This window comes from Nicotiana tabacum, chromosome 17 (assembly GCF_000715075.1).
Source record: "Nicotiana tabacum cultivar K326 chromosome 17, ASM71507v2, whole genome shotgun sequence".
NCBI classification, from domain to species: domain Eukaryota; kingdom Viridiplantae; phylum Streptophyta; class Magnoliopsida; order Solanales; family Solanaceae; genus Nicotiana; species Nicotiana tabacum.
This window is the reverse complement of record NC_134096.1, coordinates 145,590,564-145,612,936: the sequence shown is the minus strand read 5'-3', so window position 1 is coordinate 145,612,936 and position 22,373 is coordinate 145,590,564. Positions and strand designations below refer to the sequence as shown.

At 36.6% G+C, this 22,373-nt stretch overlaps 3 protein-coding genes across 3 annotated transcripts; 1 reads left to right on the top strand and 2 right to left on the bottom strand.

Moving 5' to 3' along the window:
• Positions 1-6,654: 6,654 nt before the first annotated feature.
• LOC107793070 (uncharacterized) lies at positions 6,655-10,325 on the top strand. The gene is made up of 3 exons (XM_016615352.2): positions 6,655-7,045; positions 7,138-7,353; positions 10,071-10,325. Exons 1-3 carry the CDS (start codon positions 6,782-6,784, stop codon positions 10,137-10,139), a joined length of 549 nt encoding a protein of 182 aa, XP_016470838.1. The 5' UTR covers positions 6,655-6,781; the 3' UTR covers positions 10,140-10,325.
• Positions 10,326-11,581: 1,256 nt separating this feature from the next.
• On the bottom strand, positions 11,582-13,895 carry LOC107793068 (uncharacterized). Its single transcript, XM_016615350.2, has 3 exons — positions 13,475-13,895; positions 12,423-12,761; positions 11,582-12,321 (listed from the first exon to the last, which is right to left on the bottom strand). The coding sequence occupies exons 1-3, from the start codon at positions 13,760-13,762 to the stop codon at positions 11,827-11,829; spliced, it is 1,122 nt and encodes a 373-aa protein (XP_016470836.1). The 5' UTR covers positions 13,763-13,895; the 3' UTR covers positions 11,582-11,826.
• Positions 13,896-16,474: 2,579 nt separating this feature from the next.
• On the bottom strand, positions 16,475-18,547 carry LOC107793069 (12-oxophytodienoate reductase-like protein). Its single transcript, NM_001325555.1, has 5 exons — positions 18,477-18,547; positions 18,260-18,400; positions 17,388-17,551; positions 17,176-17,286; positions 16,475-17,043 (listed from the first exon to the last, which is right to left on the bottom strand). Exons 1-5 carry the CDS (start codon positions 18,545-18,547, stop codon positions 16,475-16,477), a joined length of 1,056 nt encoding a protein of 351 aa, NP_001312484.1.
• Between the last annotated feature and the right edge of the window lie 3,826 nt (positions 18,548-22,373).

Here is a 22,373-nt window from a genome sequence, read left to right as displayed (position 1 = left end):
TCTTCGATGCAGCAAATTAAGATCCTTCTGTTTAAACAGATATTATAGATTTCGGTGATCGGTGTAGACCTCACAATGGACACCGTACAAATAATGGAGCCAAACTCTTCAAGGCACGAACAATAGCTGCTAACTCAAGGTCGTATACCGAATAATTCTTCTTATGAACCTTTAACTGTCTGGATGCATAGGCAATCACCCTACCGTCTTGCATCAACACTGCGCCAAGGTCAATACGCGACGCATCACAATACACAATATAAGATCCTGAACCTGTAGGTAATACCAACATTGGGGTTATAGTCAAAGTTGTCTTGAACTTTTGGAACCTCTCCTTACATTCCTCGGCCCATATGAACGGAGCACCCTTCTGGGTCAATCTTGTCTTAATAGTTGTTCATAATCAATTACAAAAATGTCAATTAACTTCATGTTAACAAAAATCTCGTTTTAAACCTTCACAATAATGATAACGAGATACGAGACTTGAAGACCTCATAATTATTTACCCGAATTAACGAGTCACCTTTAACGTCACCTAGGAGGGAACCTACCTCGTAGGTTAAAACTCAATAATTACAACACAAAATTGGCAAGTATGCACAGAGAATTTCATATAGAATTTTCAAATAAGCCTAACAGGCATGACTCCCTATTAGTACTATAGTACAAGTTAAAATTCACAAGAGAGAACTTAAACACAAGAATTTTCCTCACAAGGATCTCGTTCTTATATAACTTCCACCGCAGCTCGTAGCCCGATTCAAACATATCAGTTTATATTAAAATGCGAGGATCTCGTCCTCGGTTCTGAATCACAAGTAATATGCACATTGTGCCAATTGAAAATTTCCAGTTTCTCCTTTTAAATAATTTCGGTTACACCAAATCACAACACATAATGAACTTCATACCGGTAAGGCATATAATTCACAATTTGTAATTAATTATTCGGAATTTACATCAAAATTTACCGAAATGAGTAACAGAAAGCCACATTTAGCCTCGCAGCTCTTATTAGTGACCAACACGAAATGATAGGCGTAGTTATCTCCATAAAATCTCCCAACAGGGGTAAACACATAAGTAAATTATAGAATTATGAAAGCTCACTCATAAGTGGAGCACAATAGGAAGACTCGTTTCGATATTGAGAACCGAATCAACTTAAGGAAATTATTCCTTTATAATAAATCGAGGTTGTACCTGTAACGACACCATCTGATGAAGCGACCTCTGCCATACCGTAAAATAAATATATCAACGGCTGGGTCTCCACCTCTAGGACGCCTTTTACCCGTCTGTCCTCCACCCTTAACTGGTCGTGTGGGTGGTGTAGTAACTGCAATGGGGCACGTAGCTTGAGTGCTTTGATGAAATATGTCTCTCCTAAGTTTGGGACAATTTTTTCATGATGTGCCTAGTATCACCGTATTCATAACAACCCTTTTGCGAGTTAGGCTGCTCATATTGAGCCTGTGCAGATAACTGGAATAACCATTGTAGGAACTCATGTCGGTGGTGCATTAAAAGAACTTACTAGAGCACCCCGAGTAATCCGATGTGCGTAATGGGCTGGCCGACTGCCCGAGCCCCCGCCATAATGATTTATACTTGCAGAGTAGAATCCACTGAATCCCCCAGAACCTCGAGACGTCTTGGTCTCCTTAGTTTCCTTTTTCCTTACCCCAAACACGTTCTAATATTTTGGCAATTTGTACAACTAGCATAAATGAAGTATCAGCTTATAGCTCCCGAGTCGTACAAAATTTTACGATCATAATTGAGTTCTTTAATGAGTCTGTGGACTCACCCTCTGGCTGTAGGAAGCGAAGTAAGAGTATGACGGGCTAACTTGTTGAACTTGATGGCATATTCTGACACCATCAATGATGACCTGACGCAACCATTCATACCCTATGCGCCACGCATTACGGAGAGTCCAGGAAACAAACTCTTTCAAAAGCGTTTTTGAGAACTGAGCCAAGTGGGCGGTGTTGCATTGGTTGGTCTGCCCTCTTCATAGGCTTTCCACGAACACCGGTGGAGAATTATATCTCCCAAGGCAAATTTCTTCTTTTGTTATGCTGACTCAACACTGTTGAGCGGGCCAATTTCCTTACATACTCTTAGATTCTTCTTTGGGGTAACCCTTACCCCTATTTATACACAACGATCACAAAAGTAGAGCTCCATACAAACAAATCATGTCACGAACCACATAGTCCAGACTCTCATCAACAAGTGTACTTCCTCCGAAGCACCCCAAAATCCGCAACCGTGACGTCCACACTGAGTAGACCTTCTGGAAATTTAGAGTTGTTTCTATAACTCCTTTGGTACTGAAGTACATGATTATTAAGGAGGCGGACATACCGCAAGTCCCAACCTTATCCTCTACAAAATCTCAGGTTTTAAACATGTGTAAATTTTAGGGAACCTTTCAGTACCACATATATACATTTCAGGCCAAAACTGATATAATACATGACCCCGCAATCCACCCATTGGTAGTGGACGGCGTGAAGTCATAGGTCACAACGTCCGATGATCCACAATAATAACCTTCACAGCTTGTATAAATCAACTAGACTCCAACATCCGTTGCACCCCCACATGATTCACTAGGTGATCTCGCAATACGTCAGCATCTTCAGTCAGAACCACACGTTGAGGCAATGTTTGAGCATCTCTGGCTCCCTCATAGTCCATATAAGGCATTACGAACCGTCGACGCACAACTGATACCGAGTGTATAATGTCATACACGAGTGGATACAAAGGAATATAAGATATATGTTTCAAGCTAAATCAATGCCACACGATAAGGAGTCAAAGAAGTGAATATTTCCTAACAATTCCATAGCCTCTCGAAGATAAGTACAGACGTCTCCGTACCGATCCGCAAGACTCTACTAAACCTGCTTGTGACTCATAACACCTATGAACCTAGTGCTCTGATACCAACTTGTCACGACCCCAAATTCCCTCCGTAGGATGTCGTGATGGCACTTAGTCTCTAAGACTAGGTAAGCCTATCAATGCGGAATAATAATAAATATCTGAAATAAATAAACTACAATTCAAACAATTTCAACTCCCAAAACCCGGTAGAAATAAGTCACAAGCTTCTAAGAATTTATTCTCAATGTCTCTATATGTCAAGGTCTAAATAAAATATAAGGAAGCAACATAAAATGATAGAAGGGGACTCTGGAGTCTACGGACGCTGGCAGATATACCTCGAAGTCTCCGTGCGCAGGTAAATCAATGACGTCTAGGCTGGTAAAATGTACCTGGATCTGCACAAAAAGATGTGCAGAAGCGTAGTATGAGTACACCACAGCGGTACCCAGTAAGTGCCAAGCCTAACCTCGGTAGAGTAGTGACGAGGTCAGGTGAGGCCCTACTGGAATATAATAATGTCATGGTAAAATATTTATCAATGTAGTAAAATAAAATGACATCGAAAATGAATCAAATAGTATGTCACATTTAATGACACCAAATAATTGCAAATAATATCTCGTGGAAATCAAAACAGAATTTCCTTCAACTTTATGAAAATCACAATAATAATCAAAGGCAACTACGGCCATAAAGCAATATCAACAAGGGCACTCCCGAGGTACCGCCTCGTAGTCCCAAATCATAAATAAATTCACAATATCTTATTTCCTTATATCACCGCGGGAGCCTTCACAATTTATTTAAAGAAAATATTTTTCCCGAAATAGCATCCCGCGTTTTAGCCGCCCTTATCACACCGCATGACTTCTAGTAGTTCCCCTACTAGCCACGCGTATCAAGCCACCCTTATCTCACCGCATGCATTTCAACACCCAGATCTTATACCACCGCATGCGTATCAATATCACAATATATCACAATTTGCACCTCAAGTGCTCAAATAATTTAACTTGCCAAAATAATTCAACAACAATATTTTTCCACAATAAAGAGCTCACGGCTCACGCCAAAATAAATCATCAATAATAGTTTGCCACAATAAAGAGCTCACGGTTCATGCCAAAATAATTCATCAATAATATTCTTCCATAATAAAGAGCTCACGGCTCCCTCACAATGAGTATAAAAATATTCAGGAGTAAATAATTTAGGAAAATAATATTTCAAAATCTTTACTACGTTGCTTCAATATCAAGTTTAAAAATGTCAAATACTTCATATTAATAATATTTAATTTAAAGAAAATCAACCTTCAAATAATGCACAGAATAAAAGAAACCAAGTTTCAACTAAATAGGTAAAATAATTAGTAAGAAAAGATCAAACAAATTTGAAGTATATATCTCACATCAATGATGAAGAATATGACAAAATAAAATAATTTAATAAATGCGCAACAGTGATCTACACAATTTAAAAATATAATCTTTCGCAAATTAACCCGTGTACACACTCGTCACCTCATGCACACGACTTTCAACACATTTTAATAATCACATCAATACCAATTCTAGGGAAATTTCCCCCACACAAGGTTAGACAAGTCACTTACCTCGACTTGCTCCAATTTAACCAAGTATTATGCTTTTTTCTCGAATTTCCGACTCCGATCGACTCGTATCTAGTCATAATTAATTCGATACAGTCAACAAAAATTATAGTAATCACTTTTATAAGAAAATATTACATTTTCATTAAAATCCGAAATTAGCTCAAAATTTGCCCGTGGGGCCCACATCTCGGAATCCGGCGAAACTTATAAAATCCGACAACCCATTCAATTACGAGTCCACCCATACCAATTTTACCAAAATCCGATAATAACTCGACCTCCAAATCTTAAATTTTTGTTTTTGGAAGATTTTGCAAAAATCTTGATTTTTCATCCATAAATTCACGGATTCATGATGTAAATGAGTATGGAATCATGAAATATAATCAATATAGGATAAGGAACACTTACCCCAATGTTTTCCCGTGAAAATCGCCCAAAATCGCCCAAGAACCGTGCTCCAAAAATCCAAAACGAAATGAATGAAATGACCATTTTTGGTCCTTAAGTTTCTGCCAATCCGTCACTAAAAGTCCATTTTTCGTCACTAAAAGTCCACCAGAAACAGCTCTACCAGTCTTACTTCAATTGATCATAACTTTATGTACAAATGTCCAAATGATAAATGGTTTACCTTTCTGGAAACTAGAATCCACCGACTACATATTTTGCAATTATTCTGATTACTTATACATTGTGAGATATTAGCTCCCAAAGTCGGCTGCATGCATCAGAATTTCTGGCGAAATTTTTGGGAAAACTGCTCTACCAGCCTTCATTCAATCTATCATAACTTTCTGTACAAATGTCCAAATAATGCATAGTTTAACTTTCTGGAACCTATAATCCAACGACTACAACTTTCATGTTTTGCACATTTTCTGATTCCTTATGCATTGCGAGATATAAGCTTCCAAACTTGGCTCCACGCACGGAATTTCTGCAACAGAAATTTCTGCTGCAAACAGAAATTTCCAGCACTTTGTCCGAAATCCATTCCGTTTACCTTCCGAAATCCACCCGAGACCCTCGGGACCTTAACCAATTATTCCAACATGTCCCAAAATACCATACGAACTTAGTCGAGGCTTCAAACTACATCAAACAACATCAAAACGACGAATCACACCTCAAATCAAAATCAATGAACTTTGAACTTTCAAATTCTATATCTTGTGTCGAAACACATCAAATCAATTCGGAATGACTTCAAATTTTGCACACAAGTCATAAATGACATAACTGAGCTATGAAAATTTTCAGAATCGGATTTCGAACTCGATATCAAAAAGTCAACCTCTCGGTCAAACTTCCCAAAAATTCAACTTTCGGCATTTCAAGTCTAATTCTACTACGGACTTCCAAATAAAATTCCGATCACGCTCCTAAGTCCAAAATCACCATACGGAGCTGTTGTAATCTTCAAAATTCTATTCCGGGGTCGTTTGCACATAATTTGACATCCGGTCACTATTTGAACTTAAACTTTTAATTTTTCATCAAAATTCCATATCTCGGGCTAGGGACCTCGGAATTTGATTCCGGGCATACGCCTAAGTCCCAAATCACGATACGGACCTACCAAAATTATCAAAACACTGATCCGAATCCGTTTGCTCAAAATGTTGACCAAAGTCAACTCAGTTGAGTTTTAAAGCTCTAATTCACATTTTAATCCATTTTTCACCTGAAAACTTTCCGGAAAATTTTATGGACTGTGCACGCAAGTCGAGGAAGGATAAATAGTGCTTTTCGAGGTCTTAGAACACAGAATTAATTTTTAAATTTAAAGATGACATTTTGGGTCATCACACATGAGCTCCTCGCAATCTGCCTGTTTAATAAGAAGCTGCTGCAAGTTATTTTATTGAGTTGCTTGCAACCTGCATGAATTAACTGCTTGTAAATAAATTTTAATAAAGTACTAAACGGATAATCTTTTTCAGGAAGATTATCTATATCGGAGTAATAAATGAACAACTACAATATAATATTTTTATAACAAAATTGTATTTAAAAAGAAGATTTTTGCAATATCGGCCAAATTACAACAAAAGAAGTGGTGGCCCTCACAATAGATAATCGCTGCACACTAAGATAACAGAGAATCCATTTTATCCCATCGACTCGACATTGTTCAGATTGAACTCTGAAAATGCAAAAAGTAAAAAACAAATTCAAATAAGCCAAACGTATAAATAAAAGGAAGGGTAACAGAAAATACAAAAAACCACATTCGTTGCGCAGTTGAAAATTGAAATGAAGGATGACGATGCCCTTCCCATATCAACGCCGACGGCACCTTCATCATCATCGTACACAACTTCCAAGAAGGAAACTTCCTCCTCCTATCCCGCCATTTTCGGCAGAGGTCGTTACAAGTTTTGGGCTTTTGCCGCTATTTTATTGCTAGCTTTTTGGTCTATGCTCACCGGAACTGTTACTCTCCGTTGGTCCGCCGGCAACCTCAACGCCATCTCCGATAATATCGACATTCCTCTCCCCGAAGATCTCGACGTTCTCGTCCGTACATATTTCCCCTTTACCTTTTTCCCTCATTGTTTACAAATTCTCCTATTTTCGTTTTGACGGAAATTATATGTATTTTTGGGCAGGAAATGGAAGAAAGGGAGAAGTTAGTGAAGCATATGTGGGATGTATATACAAACAGCCGTGGGATCAAAATGCCAAAGTTTTGGCAGGAAGCATTTGAGGCGGCATATGAGGAGTTAACAAGTGACGTTCCTGGAGTTTCCGAAGATGCCATTTCTGAGATCGCTAAGATGTCTGTACGCTACATTCCTATTGAATCGCCACCTCTCCATTCATCGGTTAGCTCTCTCTATCTGTCCCTTTCTCTTTGATCCAATTCTTCCCCGTGGTCAGCCTTGGCTGTGAACTCGTGATTTAACTTTTGACATTTTAGGTTGGCGATTTGGGGGTGTTTTATTAGATAACTAGATAAGTTAAGAATTTTGGTTGAGAAATTCTTTTATCTGTGGTGTCGGGCCAGCTTACGCTCACCTGCTACCTCCCACCAGCCTCCCACCCAACACAGGTACCGGGTAACTCGTACCAAGGTTTAGGCGATAAGAATAAATCACCTAGTATTTTTTTTTGCCTCCACTGGGTTGTTGACCTGGAGACCTCGTGCCTCATGGTTCTACCCCGCTTCATTGACCTCTAGGCCACATCCTTGGATGCAAAAAAAGAGAGAATCTTACTTTAGAAACTAATTTGGTTCCTCTTTTCAATTGGATTTTTCTTTCCGGAACTATAATGTGAGGACACGGAGGAGTTTCAGCCAAAAGTACACACAAGATACAAGCAGCTTTTCAGGTCACTTCAGTTAAATTTTTGTGCTGATGCAATAGAGAGTTTACAGTTATAATGGGTTGCAATGTAAACACGAGGTTCCACTATCAAATTACGGAAGTAATTTAATTACGACCAAGTTAGAAACTGGTTTGTTCCATTTGTGCACTGTTGCGCCTTCTCACTTTTAAGTTTTTCCTAGTGTAGAACTTGATCTTTGTGTTAATTTAATTACATCTTTAGGAAATGATGGACTTTGAGTATTTTCAGATAGAAATATGGGTTTTCCTTTTGGAAAGAGTTCTTAGCGGGATGTTTTGTGTGCTTCAATTTTTCTTTTCTGTAACGCAACAGTATGATGTGCGAAGGAGCAGTTCAGATTTCTTCAAGGTCTTACTTTTCCCTCTAGTAAACTCAATGTTCCAGCTTACAAGCTAGTTCCAAAATGGAGCAATGCAATGCTTTCTGATAGCTCTGCTAGACAGAAGTGATAAAAGTTTGTATCATCATTATTTGTGCTTTTCAGTTGTGTATCTCAAGGCTCTGGAAGTAGTGCATGTAGTTTAATTCAAAGAGATGTCTATTAACTTTTTTGCTGTAAAATTTTAACTGCGTTTGGATAGCTATGGTCATAATAATACCATTTGAACATACTTGGTGGGTAAATAAACATGAATATCTGTCACAAATTTGATAAATACGATACTGCTGAAACTCCTTGCTTTTTGAGGCATCACTTGCGACCTCCATTCTCACCAAAACTACTCAAAGAGATTGTCCTCCATCTTCACCAAATTTTCATCATGCACTTTATCAGAAAGCAAATAAGCAGGCAATGTTGATAGCAATAAACCCCATTAACTTGAATAGTCAATGCCACGTTGCAACTATCTAAATATTGATCAGTACATGCACCCAATATGGAGTTATCAACCAGGTCAACTGCTTCCAGCTCCTATTGCCAGCTCTACTCAAGCATCAACTCTTTGGATTGCTAGTTCCACAAATTCACATTCCTGCTGGGGGATACAGGAGTTAGGCAGGAAATGAAGGCCCTAGACATGCGGTGATCATGAAGAAAGACAAGATGCTAACTTGTCCTCTTCTGCCTCTTCTCTCCATTTCTCTTTCCCTATCTCTTTGTTGCCTTTTGTTTTCCTTAAAATTTATGTGATGTCTAGGAGACGATGGAGGCTTTCTTGTTTTCTAAAAGATCCTTTTACAAACTTCTTACCTTTCCCAGTTAATTCCCTCCTGTTCCTCATGATACACGTAACCAAAGGGGCCTGGAGCATGTGACAGTGGTGTTGGTTGCTAGTGCTGTCTACTGGCGTGTAAGATGGAGACATGGAGTTTCCAGGGTCATTGATACTGAGAGGAAGTTTTCGAGCTGATTGGACTGGATAATAGCACAGTTCTCTGTTCGACTTTGGTTCGCCCATTCTTGTGTTATTTCTTCTTTTTCTCCCGTCAAGCCTGTGAATTTTCTCATTGCTCCTTATAAAAGTTGAAAGTTCTCCTTATCAAAAATAAATAAATAAATAGTTGAATAAAGTTCTCTTTGCCTCCTATAGGGCTGCGTGCATGAAATGTACAGCTACTTCTTATTTAACTACACAGTGATACGATCGGTATATCTTTCTGCAACTTATTTTGTCAAATCAGCTGGTATGAAGCATAAATGCCTGAAAGTAATGCACCCAAAGCTTGACAGGTGATGGATAGTAAGATGTTGTGTTTTTCCCTCTCAGAAGGCCAATAACATTGGCTTGAGAAATAATGTTCTTCATTTCTTTATGGCTGGATCTCTATTTTTATCTGTCTCAAAAATGAACATGCACACATTTGCACAACGCATGGGCAGATGCAACAACCTTAGGTAGCACTGGATTCGTTGTAATTGAATCAAAACAGTAAGGTCTTCCTCATTAATATAGAATTCCATTAAAAAGAAGTTTGTGGGAGAGCAACTTCTTGGAAGCTGAAGGTGGCAGATGAATCTGTTCACTGAATTCTGCCACTATTTCGGGTTGTCTTTTGTTTAAATTTTAGAGAGAGAAACCAAGAAACAAAAGTACAGATATATATAAGGTGGTCTTTCTAAGTTGTCTTTCTTCTCTCTCCGATCCTGAACTCCTGCTTCTCCCAGATTCTTGTTATGTTGTGATTGCTCCTTTAACATGTGCAGCGATTGTAATTGACTTATGTTTGATCTCATTTTAAACTATTTCAGGGAATACGAGAATTAAGTCTAAGGCAAACGAAGAGCGAACAAACAACTGCAACAGGGAGAAAGTTATGACTTGGAGAAATCAAGAACCCCCCATTTGCGTGGTTGCCGCTTTTTCACACACGATAAATTGTGATTTATGCCATCTGCTGTCTGGGATTGACGAAGGGAGCATTTGGGAAAAGATTACACTGACATGCATTGCATTTTTGCTGTAAGGACAAAACGATGTATCTATTTAGGTTTTGATACTTGTAATTTTTTTCTCCTTTATTTTCCTGTCTTCCTAATGAAAGCACATATTGGTGAAAAACTCAAACAGTATCATGATTGGATTAATTCATGCGAAAAGAAAAATCTGGTGTTGTTGCTACAGTTTTGCACTGGAAGACATTTTCCATAGATTGATTTTTCGCTTGTTTTTACTGATGATGTGAAATCGCAAGGGAACAGGAATTTCATTTTGGTTTGTTGTGGTTAAACATATAATTTTTGCCTTAGGGTATTTATGGGTAGACACCAATCAGGCCATGACCACCGGTCTGTGCATTGGCTAGCAGTATTAGTAGTTCAACTCCTCTTATAAAGGATGGCGCTGTGTTATTTACTATACTGTTTTAGAAAGTAGTAGTGTTTGAAATAGGCAGGGTGTAATTAATGTATATCTGCTCGTTCAACTGTAGAAATCGTTGATGTCCTTGGGTATGATTTAACAAACTCTTTTTACCTATCAAAAATTGAGAATAACAATAAATCAAGTGTAAAGTCTGACTTATCACAAATTGATATATTTGAAGAGCTTTTAAAGATGATGAGCAAGTATCATTATAATCGGAGTCCAAAATTTCATTCATATCAAATTAATCCCTGTAATTAATCTATAGTTTATCCACAAAGAAAAACCTTTTGTCCATTTTCTCTTCCTTTTCTTTTTTCTCCTCCTACTTTCCCTTCATCTTCCTTTTCCTAGTTTCCAGTGTAGGATAAACGTTAACCTTTAATACTCTTTTTGAGATGGATGGGGACGACTATATATGTTGTCGCTGACAGCTGCAGATTGAAGCATTTGCATTTGAAACTGCATCTTATTATACAAGATGATCCTACTGTGTTTTGATTAGATGTTAGTTCTGACCAAAACTCATTGACATATTTTGGGGTTAGGATTGAAGAAAGGGTTATATCTTTATACGGAATAATATCATGAGCCTGAAGGTTTTTTTTTTTTTTTTTTGAATAGTAACTGTGACCTTCAACTGCCTGGGTGGGATATTGACTATAGATTCATAGACAGAAGCGAATCAAAATGAATGATCTTATGATATATACACTTAAAATACCTTTTGTATATGTAAACATAGTTCGAGTAGAAAATAATGTACTCAATTAAACCCACACAACTCGTCCTATATTTGCCTGCCTCTTATCGTAGATGAGGTAGTGTTCAACAAGTGGTAGCAGATACTTTCAGTTTTAATTTTCTGTATGTAAGAAACTTAAGGTGACTACATGTAGAGGAAAAGAGTTGTCATATGGTTGAGGAATTTGATAGAGTTAGTAAATTGGCAAGCTTGATATCACTGACATTCTACACAAGTAATCCTCTAATTATAAATAAAAAAACTTGACAAATTTCTCTATCTATACTGCTCAATTTAGTAGTGCTAGACTTTCTTGACAGGAGAAAAAGCTTTCTGTTTGTTTATATACTGCAAAATTGTCTTAATTGATTCAAGAATATAACTTTCAACTCTCTTCTCTAAACCCCAGACCGTTCTTTGCTGAAATCAGAAGGTGGCATGAAGAAATCAGCTGTCAAACGTCCAACATTAAAATCTACTTCTTCAATTTTCCATCTCTCCTCCAGCTGCCTCTTGTGGTTTGCAGAGTGCTCTCCATATCTGAAAACTGTGACAAAAGTTTTACCACTGTGTGCAACATTAACTCCGTCAACATATTTATAATCTTCCATAACAGATTCTGTGCTCGTCTCCCAGAATACACCTTCGTCGTCTCTGCTGGTCTTAACTGTTAGCAACCTGGAATCCTCAAACTTGACCATTAGGCCTGATCTTTGGCTAAAATATCCCCATATTGTATGATGAAGTATTTCATAATTTGGACCACTTTGTGCCTCTAAAGCTGATTGGTTTGTATCAAGTTTGAGAATGAAACAATCCTCATCATTTATTATCTTCTCTCCTATGCATACTGCATTCGCGAACAAGTTTGCTATAGACCGAGGATCTAGTCCCTACAACAATGGCAAATCATTTAGCCCTTAGCTCTATTACTAGGTTGCCATATAATTAATCAACAGATTTAAGTTAAGTTAAGTTATATACACTGACAGACCTGCAGAAAACGGCGGAGAGGTCTGGGCGGACCCTTAGAGATAGGCCTTTGTTGATTAGATGATTGTCTCCATGAGATTTTGCCATTACTACCAGAAATTACTTTGCATCCTGAGATAAGTAATTCTAAACACCAAAGGTCAGGGTTTTTTTGCCAAAGCACAAAGCCTCCGTTTTCGTCACTCTTTCTCACCTTCACACTTTGATCACCTTGATGGAAATCAGATGCAGTAATTTTAATATGCCCAATTACACACATGCTGTTCACTGCATTTAGTGCTGGTTGCCCCCCTGTTGCTGCTATGTATTGTTGCAATATATATTTAGCTGTTGAAGCTTCCTGCATATATGTCCATTCCAAATAAGATTTCAAAGAAAAAACCAAGAATAATTCAGATTACTAATAATTTTGGTTATAATGGTAAAATGTGGTCTAATTTTTTGTGCGTTCAGGTATAACTCAGAGTACTTATTGATCTGGTAGAATGGTAAATGTGGTCCTTTTTTGTCACTCTAGATTTGGAGCTAGCTGTCATGCATGTTTTCTAGGTCCAAATTTATCTTAAAACTGACAATCTCTATTTCAGGCTGAACGAAAGATCTATTATTTGCACTTTATATGTTCAACCGTTATAATTTTTAGCACTGAACATGTTGTACTTCTGAAATGATGAGTTCAAAATTTAATATTTGCTGAAATCTTAATGGTCTTTACGTATATATCTATGTTTCTTGTCAGAAAATATCGGCAATTGAACACATTGAACATAGGATCTAGGGGCGAAGCTAGTGTGCTGGTTACGGGTTAGGCCGAACCCAATTACTTTGGTCCAAACTATGTATATACCTAAGAAATTCATTAAAAATGATAAATTATTATTTTAGAACTCAGTAACTTAAAAGACTAGAATCCTGAAATCATTAGGCCTGAATTACGATCCGTTTGCCTTGTTAAATTGAGAATGCATATGTTATCTACTTACAACTCAATGAATCAAAATGCGCAGGTATAATTAAGTGAAAACATTAAAGCTTGAAGAATTCCTGTCTTACAATGGAAGAATGCTTGACGGGACGATTAACGGATTGGCCCAATTGAATTTGGAAAGGGATAAGAGGAGATCCAACCATGTAAAGGAGGAAACTAAGTTCATTATAACGAGCAGCAACAATAGGGGAAGACCATTTATCAGATGTTTGAGCTTTCATCCAGGTTGCCATATTATGCCATCTAAGTGCAGCATTACTACCCATGCTTTTAAACATTTCATCTGGAATTGGCACCTCAAGTACTGTTTCCAGCCCATCTTCTCTGTCAACATTGGGACAAAGTGTCCTCATGTAATTTTTATTTTAAAATTTTATCTCACAAGTATATTACCTTATGGCAAAATGAAATTAAAACTTAATATGTGTGTGTGTTTCGAATGTCACGACTCAGAGAAAGTGAATTTCGAATACTGAATGCATAAAAGAAAAAGAGAGAGAATGTGTTTTGTATGTAAGAGAAACACAAGGTTAGAGAAAGGCTCAGAGATAATTAAGGGTTGTTATAATGAAAAAACAACGTTCAAATTCTCTGTTTTTCTTGTTTGAAAAAAAGTATTTTGAGGTGGGCAATTTTTTGCGGAGAGATTTCGAAAAATGTAAGGGCATTTAGAATTCACTGTGCCCAAAGGTTCTCCCTTTCTTTTGGCAGTAGTGCGGGCACAATTTTATCGAAGATTTCTTAGTTTTATTTGCACCTTCATTGCTTATAATTAACTAATTTCATATTTGTGCTAGCATGTTAACCAGGGTTGAACGAGATACTATTGACATTAAGGACAGATTCAAAATTTCATAAAAATTGTATATTCTTATAATAAAATTGAACTTACCAAGAATATGTAATTCTAATAATTTTTAATGCATATTACTAATTTATATAAATGGTCAAGCTCTACGAACACAACATTGAACCATTGTACGTATAGTAGTCTCAATTACAAAAAGTGTTCCCCGCGTTACAATACGCTTATGTACAAAAAACTGATGTAAAATTAAGGGATCTTTACACAAATAGTCGGTCATATTCACTGTTTACTTTTTCTAGTCATATACATAAATTATACATTCATGATACACAAATATACACATATAATAAATTATGAATATATTATACCTCCATCGAATATTTTTAGTTTAAACGGTTAGATGAACAGCCATTTAGGTTAATTCTTATATCATTGTATGTTTATTTAGTGGCTTCTGATTTCTTGCCCTTTGTGGGCCTATTGGATTGGCCATTAAACACTTGCATCTAATAGCTCGTTTGGCCAACCTGCAAAAATCAACTTATTTTGACAAGTACCTTTTTTCAAAAGCGTTTTTCTCAAAAGTACTTTGATGAGAATCAGTTTATGTTTGACTAATTAATTTGAAAATCACTTATGAGCAAAAATTAGTGTTTGGTCAAACTTTTAAAAACTGTTTCTAAGTGTATTTTTCTCAAAAGTACTTTTTGGAGAGAAACTACTTTTTTCTGCTTCTCCAAAACTGCTTGCTTCTGCTCAAAAATACTTTTTTTCTTCTAAAAGTTTGGCCAAATACTTCAACTTTGAAAAAAATATTTTTTTTTTTGAAAAAAAGTGCTTTTGAATTTGGAGAAGCTTAGCCAAACAAGCTATAATTCTCTTTAGCAGCAAACCACGTGTAGCCTATTTCATACTATGCCCCCGTTTGGCTATAGATTTTGCCAAGCTTTTTTCAAATTGTTTTTGGCAAAGCTTGTTTGTTTATAAATTTTATCCATATTTTGGCAGATATTGAAAACAAAATTTTCAAAACCCAAAACTAGCTCTACACATATTTTTGGCCCAAAATATTACCTTTGAATTTTTTAACAATTTCAAAAATTATCCAAAACTTTATATTTTATAAAAAAACGCATCATCTATTACGATCCAACTAATCCACCGGCTAGTTATTATAATTTTTTTTTGGACTGATGGATCTTGTAATATTATTGCAATTTGACGAATTGTTGTAGTTAGTGATTCTGTTATTAGCAGTTGATATTAAAATATCAGGTTATGGTTTTAGGATACTATATTATGTAGTTCATTATAAAAATAATGATTTTGTGCCAAACTTATCTATGCTCATGACTATGGTGTGTGATAATAATAATAATGAATGACACCGATGAAGGTTATGCATATACATGATTAGCAAGTTTGTTTGTTTGGTATTGTTGTGTATTTTTGATAGTTTTTAGAACTTATGGCATAAGTCACGTTTCATGTTTTTTCAAAAAAAAAGAAAGTAAAATATGTTTTGAAAAATGATGTCCAAACCGATTTCATCTCCAAACCAAAGTTCACTCGGATTCTTTAAAACAAATTTGAAAATATATGATCAAACGCTAGCTATATCTTTTCTAATAACGCAAAGCTAAACAATTGGGGTCTCTCCTGGAATAGCAAATAATTCTCTCTTCTGTGATATTCTCTTCCGGTGAGTTTCTCAACCTTCTTTTTCTTTTTTACTCTTCAGTGTGTTTCTATTGATGTGGTAAAAATTCTATTTTCTTATTCTTCACTATTTCAACGTCAGACCTCTCTGCTTTTTGTATGATGGTGGTGTGATTTCTATTTACTTTTGGCCCTATATATTGTGATTTTTGTTTATGAAGCTAATTAAAAGTTGGATCTTTACTTTGCAGATTTTCACATTTTCTTTATTTATTTCACACTTTTGTAATAACAATTTGTTGGGTATTAACTACTTTCGTATAGTTATAGTGAAACATAGGAGTGCAAACAAAGGATCATCGCCACACATTACTTTGATTATCTTTAGAAACATCATACAAGTCACATTGTAATTTGACATATACCCCACATCCGAGGAGGCAGTAAAATCATCATCTCTTATTTTAACAAACTAGAAAGTAAACACAACTTCGTACTGACCACATCACACAATAGTTAGTTTGCCTTTATTTAGATAACAATACCCCCTTTTATCAGGTAGAAGCAAACTCCACTTTTTTTCCACAAAGATAATAACTTAACAAGCAACTTGTAGAGATGGGTAATCAGTGTAACCCACAACTGGATCTGTCATATAGAAAGTACTCCTATCATGCTTGTTTAGTGGTGCATTAACCTCAAAACGGTTAGGTAAATCAGGGTTGGCCAAGAACAAACGTCCAAATGAGATCAAATCTGCATAGTTTTCAGCAATAGCTTCATCTCCCTCGGTTTTGTCGTAGCCACCAGAAGAGATAAGAGTCCCCTCAAAAGCCATTCTTATGGATTCGAGGCAACGTGGCGCTTCCCTTGGCTCAACCGCGTGAAGATATAGAATCCCGAGCTTAGTGAGTTCCTTAGCCAAATAGGTCGCCAGAGGTTCAAGGTTCGAGTCTTTTTCCCCGTGCAGTTCTGAGAAGAGAGAGAGTTTTATGCCAACTTTATCAGCTCCAATTTCCTTCACAACAGCTTCAATAATTTCAAGAGCAAGACGGCAACGGTTCTCTATACTTCCACCATATTCATCAGTCCTGTCGTTGGCTTGGTCATTCAAGAATTGGTCGATAATGAAGCCGTTTGAAGAGTTGATCTCGACTCCATCAAATCCTAAATTTAATAAGCAATACCAACAAGTGACTATTCATCAATTTTTGTCGAACGTATAAGTTTTCACCACCATTAAATGCATATTTCCCTCATAAACAACAAGACTGAAAAAGTAATTAATGTATAACTCACCAGCTTTAATAGCATTGCGGGCTGCAATCCTAAAATCTTCGATAATGTGAGGGACTTCATTAGCTCTCAGTTGCTGAGGTGTCGGCATGATATACTCTTTGTCGTCAGGTACTATGATATAATATATAAAACACATTACACATGTATTATTACTATATATCAGTGTGAAGCTAATTAAGAAAAAAATCATAGTAGTATATAAATTTACCAACCTGCACGCCAAAATAATAGAAAATTGTCGAGGCCTGAGTGGGGAATGCGGCCAGGATGCCAGATTTGACAAAAGAAGATACCACCTTTTTGATGAACTGAGTCAACAATGGGTTTCCAAGCCTCTTTTTGTTCTTCTGTCCAAATTCCAGGCATATTTGGACCCCTTCAAATAGTTCATGTAAATACCACTAAATCAGACTAATACATTGTAGTCTGACCCGATGGAACAATTGACAAGCTTTAATTCCAGTTCTTTAACAATTAAGAGGGGCTAAAGTACATTTTATTGAGTGCTCTCAAGGCGCGTCGGATTAATATGATGGATTTGACCTTTAATGTTTTTAGCATTGAACTCATTGTATCTTTAAAATTATGGGTATAAATATAATATATTTATTGAAATTTTAGTGGATTTTCAAATATACATTATGCCCAAGATCGAAAATATTGAATTTTGGGTGAACCCATCACCGAAGGACTAAAATGCTCCATTCATTCGATATATAGAAGGATCAACCCAAATAACCACCCACCTAATTGCGTAACCCAAAAATAGCAGTATAATATATGTATAATATGTGTACAATAAATATATAATCTATGTATAACGGCTAGAAAAAATAAATAATAAATATATCCGGCTACGATTAAAAGTTTTGTATTACTGCAAGTGGACTTTTTTAATTACCAAAAAAAAAAAGTTGATATTTTGAAGAGTTCAAATTTTTCTTACTGCTCAGTGTTTCTGTAGCCCTAAGTTGCTGCCTATATAAAAACAAACACTAACAACATCTGTAATAAAAAAAAAAACGTTAAAGATTTAGACATGAGCGCATAAAGGGAAAAAGACACAGGAAATTAAAGTGTTTACCCTTGTGAGATATCAGAGGCACTGGCTGATTCAGAAATGAGAAATCCTCCATTTGTTGCTCTTTGAGCATAATATTCAATAGCATGTGGCTGTGGAGTATTATTGTATGATCTGTTCCTTGTCATTGGTGGCATCACTACTCTGCAACTCATAACAATATACAGCTTAATATACATGCAAAATGAAAAGGAAAAAGATAAAAATTAAGACAGAGTACCTATGAGAGAGCTCGAATCTCCCCATTTTGTAGGGGGTAAGAAGAGGAACTGGGGTGGAGTTAGCTGACATCTCTCTAAACTCTCAACTCTCTCAAAATTGATCTTCTTTTTTCGTTTGCTGCAGAAAATTAGAATATCAGACTGTCCATATTTATAAACAAGTCATGCCAATTTCTAAATGTGTATATGCTAACTTCAAGGGGCAACTACCAATGTAATTATATTTTTAAGTATAGTGGCGTACACCAACAGATATAAAATTCTACAACTTGGACGAAAAATAATTTGTATGACAAGGAGTAATCCGTCTTATGCGGAAGACTACATGATAAAGCATGTTAATATATATAAGAAGACTCAGATTATTAAAAAACTTGACTTTAAGTGCCTTTTATCATTTTATTACGAGATTTTAACTTATATGTATTATTAGTGTTATGTCACTCAAAGGTTATTTAGAGCTACTATAGAATTTTAACTTATCCAAAAACTGTTTTCTTTTGGTTATTTTGCTTTCAAAATGGAAAGTGGATAATTATAACTTCCCTGTTTTGGTTAGTAAAACATGGCTTTGGTTTTCCAAAACAAAAAGCAAAAAAGCATGTGATCCAAGTCCAAACTCGTAGAATAATTATCACGCAGATCATGCAAGTGAATAATTAATACTAGTTGAAAATTCAACTGGGAGAAGTGCTTATCTGGAGCTGTACGTGATCTGTATTTCATTTTCCAACACAGCTAAATATTTGGGCTTTTAACAATCAAAGATACAACGAGAAAACTAATTACAATAACTTGCCTATTGTTTTTGTTGGCTTTGGTTCACTTCTCCTAACGAAATACAAAAGCAAGTTATCTAAGTTAAAACTCCTAGAATATTAATTATCATGCAGATCATGCTACATGAATAATTAATACTAGTTGAAAGTTCAATGGGAAATGCTTATCTGGAGCTGTATATTTATATATATAGTCTGTATTGTATTGTTTTATATATTAGTCTGTATCATTCGACAACAACAAAAACAACAAACCTAATATATTCCACAAGTAGGGTTTAAGAAGGGTAGTGTGTACGTATACCTTACCCCAACCTAGTGAAGGTAGAGAGGCTGTTTGCAATAGTCCCTCAGCTCAGAAAGGGTGAGAAGAAGAAGAAGAAGAGGAGGAGGAGGAAGAAGAAGAAGAAGAAGACGAATAAGGAGACAAGAGCGAACGGGCCGACCGGTCATTTTGATCGCTATCGTATTGTTCGGCGGTTTGAGGCTATAGCTTCACTCCAGGTATATTGACTTGTACGTGAGGTCGGAATTAAATTTCGGGAAGTTCAGGATGGATTTGGAAAGAAAATTCTAATTTCAGAAGCTTTAAGTTGGAAGAATTGGCTAAGATTTGACTTTTGAGTAAACGACCTCAGAATCGGGATTTAAAGGTTCCAATAGGTTCGTATGATGATTTCGGACTTGGGCGTATATTCGGGTTGAGTATCAGATCACCCGGGAGCATTTCAGCGCTTATTATGGAAGGTTGGCATTTTAAAGGTTTAAGAATTTTATAAGTTTGATTTGAAGTAGATTTTGATGTTATCGATATCCGTTTGGGATTTCGAGCCTTGGAATAGGTTTGTATCGTGATTTGTGTCATGTGCGCAAAGTTTGGTGTCATTCCGGAATGTTTTGGTATGAATAATTCGTCAAAGTTTAAAGGTTTGGAAGTTTAAAGAAGGGTTTTGATCGTCGATCCGTAGTTTTAATGTTGTTTGGCGTGATTTGAGGCCTCGACTAAGTTCGTAATATGTTTTGGGACGCGTTGGTATAATTGGTCAAGGTCCCGAGGGCCTCGGGTGAATTCCGGATGGTTAACGGATCGATTTTTGGACTTAGGAAAAAGCTTCTGCGGAAGCTTCATCGCAGAAGCGGCTAGAAGGGAGCTGGGTAGAGGCCGCAGGTGCGAAGGAATTCATGCACCTGCGTGACTGCAGAAGCGGCTGGGAGTGAACTGGCTGAGGCAGGGGTTGCAGAAGCGGGCAGGTGGACCGCAGAAGCGAAGTCGCACCTATGGTTCGAACTTTTTGTACGCAGAAGCGAGGAGGAGCATCGCATCTACAGAGCCACAAAAGCGGCTAATGGACCACAAATGTGAAAGGTCGCTGGGCAATGTGTTCTTTTAAGAACGGAATTTGACCCATTTTCTTTCATTCTCTCTTAGTTTGAGCGATTTTTGGAGAGCTTCAATTGGAGGTTTTCATCATCTATGGCAAGGTAAATTATTTCCACCTATTGTGAGTTAAATACATGAATTTCATAAGAATTTAAACATGTAAATTAGTAGAAACTTGAGATTTTGGTAGAAAACCTAGAATTTGGTATTTTTGGATTTTGACCACGAAATTGGATATGCAATTTGGAATAAGTTATATATTTTAGTTCGTTGTATTATGAGTAAAGTTTATCTTAAAAAATATTCGGAATCTGGGCACGCGGGCTCGAGGGTTGTCTTTGTTGGTTTTTTTGAGCGGAGTTGAGAATCACTATAAATTGCTAGATTATACGTATTGGGTATATTTTGATTGGTTTGTACGTTGTTTGACTAGTTTTTAAGAGACGAGCATCAAGTTAAGGTGTTTGAGTGGTGTTGGAGCCGGTTATGGAACTTCGAAGCGAGGCAAGTCTCCTGTCTAACCTTGTGAGGGGGAAACTACCTCTAGGTGATATTTATTGTTATGTGCAACTAGTTGTCGGTACTACTTACGCACGAGATGGCCAGAATCCGACGTAACTAAAACAAATTTATGTTCGGGTACATGTAGGACTTTATCATGTAATAATTGAATTATTTGAACTCGTTCTGCTGGCTTAATTAATTAAAGTTATAACTGAAGTTGATTTAGAAATAAATATTTGTATAATAGGTCGAGCCTTAACACTTTGAGTTGTGAGCGAGTTATTTGAGAAGCGTAAAGATTATATTCGTTATGTGCTCATGTACTGTATTGTAAATACGTGTCTCGTAATTCGGTAACTTCTTTCCTTTCTTGTGGAGAAGGCCGAACGCCTAGACAATATATAGATATACCTATGGTTCGTGTCGCTCGACCCTCAACAGTGTACATATTATTCTGGATCGGGCCGAATGACCTCGACAGAAATCGTGCTTTATATCGCTAATAGTACGAATATTTACGAGATAAACCTTCCACTAATGCCCGGCGTTTTATATGGTATTCCTTATTATTTGAGATTGACACTTGACACTCCCTGAGCTGTTAAGGTAGAATACAAGATCTAGAAATTCATGCTTTAAAAGATGTAATTGGAAAATTATGTAATTTGCAGATTTACACCATCATTGCCGTATGCTCCATACATGCTTTTGTTTTATTATATTGATTTATTGGACCTTTAGTAAGTGTCTATGTTGACCTCTCGTCACTACTTCTCCGGGGTTAGGCTAGATACTTACTGGGTACATGTTGATTTACGTACTCATGCTGCATTTCTGCACTAAATGTGTAGGATCTGTCAGGTTCATTTGATGATCACCTTGGTGCGTAGGCACACCTGTTGAGGAGACTTCATGTGAGCTGCATTCTAGGCTACACATCGCAGTCCACCGAGTCTCCATTGTACTAATTATTTGATTCTGTCTTATTACAATCGGGACAAATGTTGTATTATTAATGTACTCCTTAGAAAATATTCATGCACTTGTGACACCAGGTTTTGGGGATTCCTACTGGTTGTTCATCATTGTGGTTCACGTAGTTATTATCATTTTACCATGCAAATTCCATTTTATACTATTTAAGTAATGGAGATTATGATTTCGAAAGTAACAAAATGAGTAAATAAATTGATAAATCAACAGTGGCTTGTCTGACGGCGGTTTTAAGCGCC

Bases quoted from the DNA above. Each gene is read 5' to 3' on its own strand.
- LOC107793069 (NM_001325555.1), bottom strand. From the start codon at position 18,547: ATGTCAGCTAACTCCACCCCAGTTCCTCTTCTTACCCCCTACAAAATG. The intron at 17,287-17,387 runs GTTGGTAAATTT...ATTATATCATAG, and splicing joins TCTATTATTTTGGCGTGCAG to TACCTGACGACAAAGAGTAT. The intron at 17,044-17,175 runs GTGAGTTATACA...TATTAAATTTAG, and splicing joins CCGCAATGCTATTAAAGCTG to GATTTGATGGAGTCGAGATC.
- LOC107793070 (XM_016615352.2), top strand. From the start codon at position 6,782: ATGAAGGATGACGATGCCCTTCCCATATCAACGCCGACGGCACCTTCA. The intron at 7,046-7,137 runs GTCCGTACATAT...ATTTTTGGGCAG, and splicing joins CCGAAGATCTCGACGTTCTC to GAAATGGAAGAAAGGGAGAA. The intron at 7,354-10,070 runs GTTAGCTCTCTC...AAACTATTTCAG, and splicing joins CGCCACCTCTCCATTCATCG to GGAATACGAGAATTAAGTCT.
- LOC107793068 (XM_016615350.2), bottom strand. From the start codon at position 13,762: ATGAGGACACTTTGTCCCAATGTTGACAGAGAAGATGGGCTGGAAACA. The intron at 12,762-13,474 runs GTAAGACAGGAA...ACATATATGCAG, and splicing joins CCGTCAAGCATTCTTCCATT to GAAGCTTCAACAGCTAAATA. The intron at 12,322-12,422 runs GTCTGTCAGTGT...CCATTGTTGTAG, and splicing joins CTCTCCGCCGTTTTCTGCAG to GGACTAGATCCTCGGTCTAT.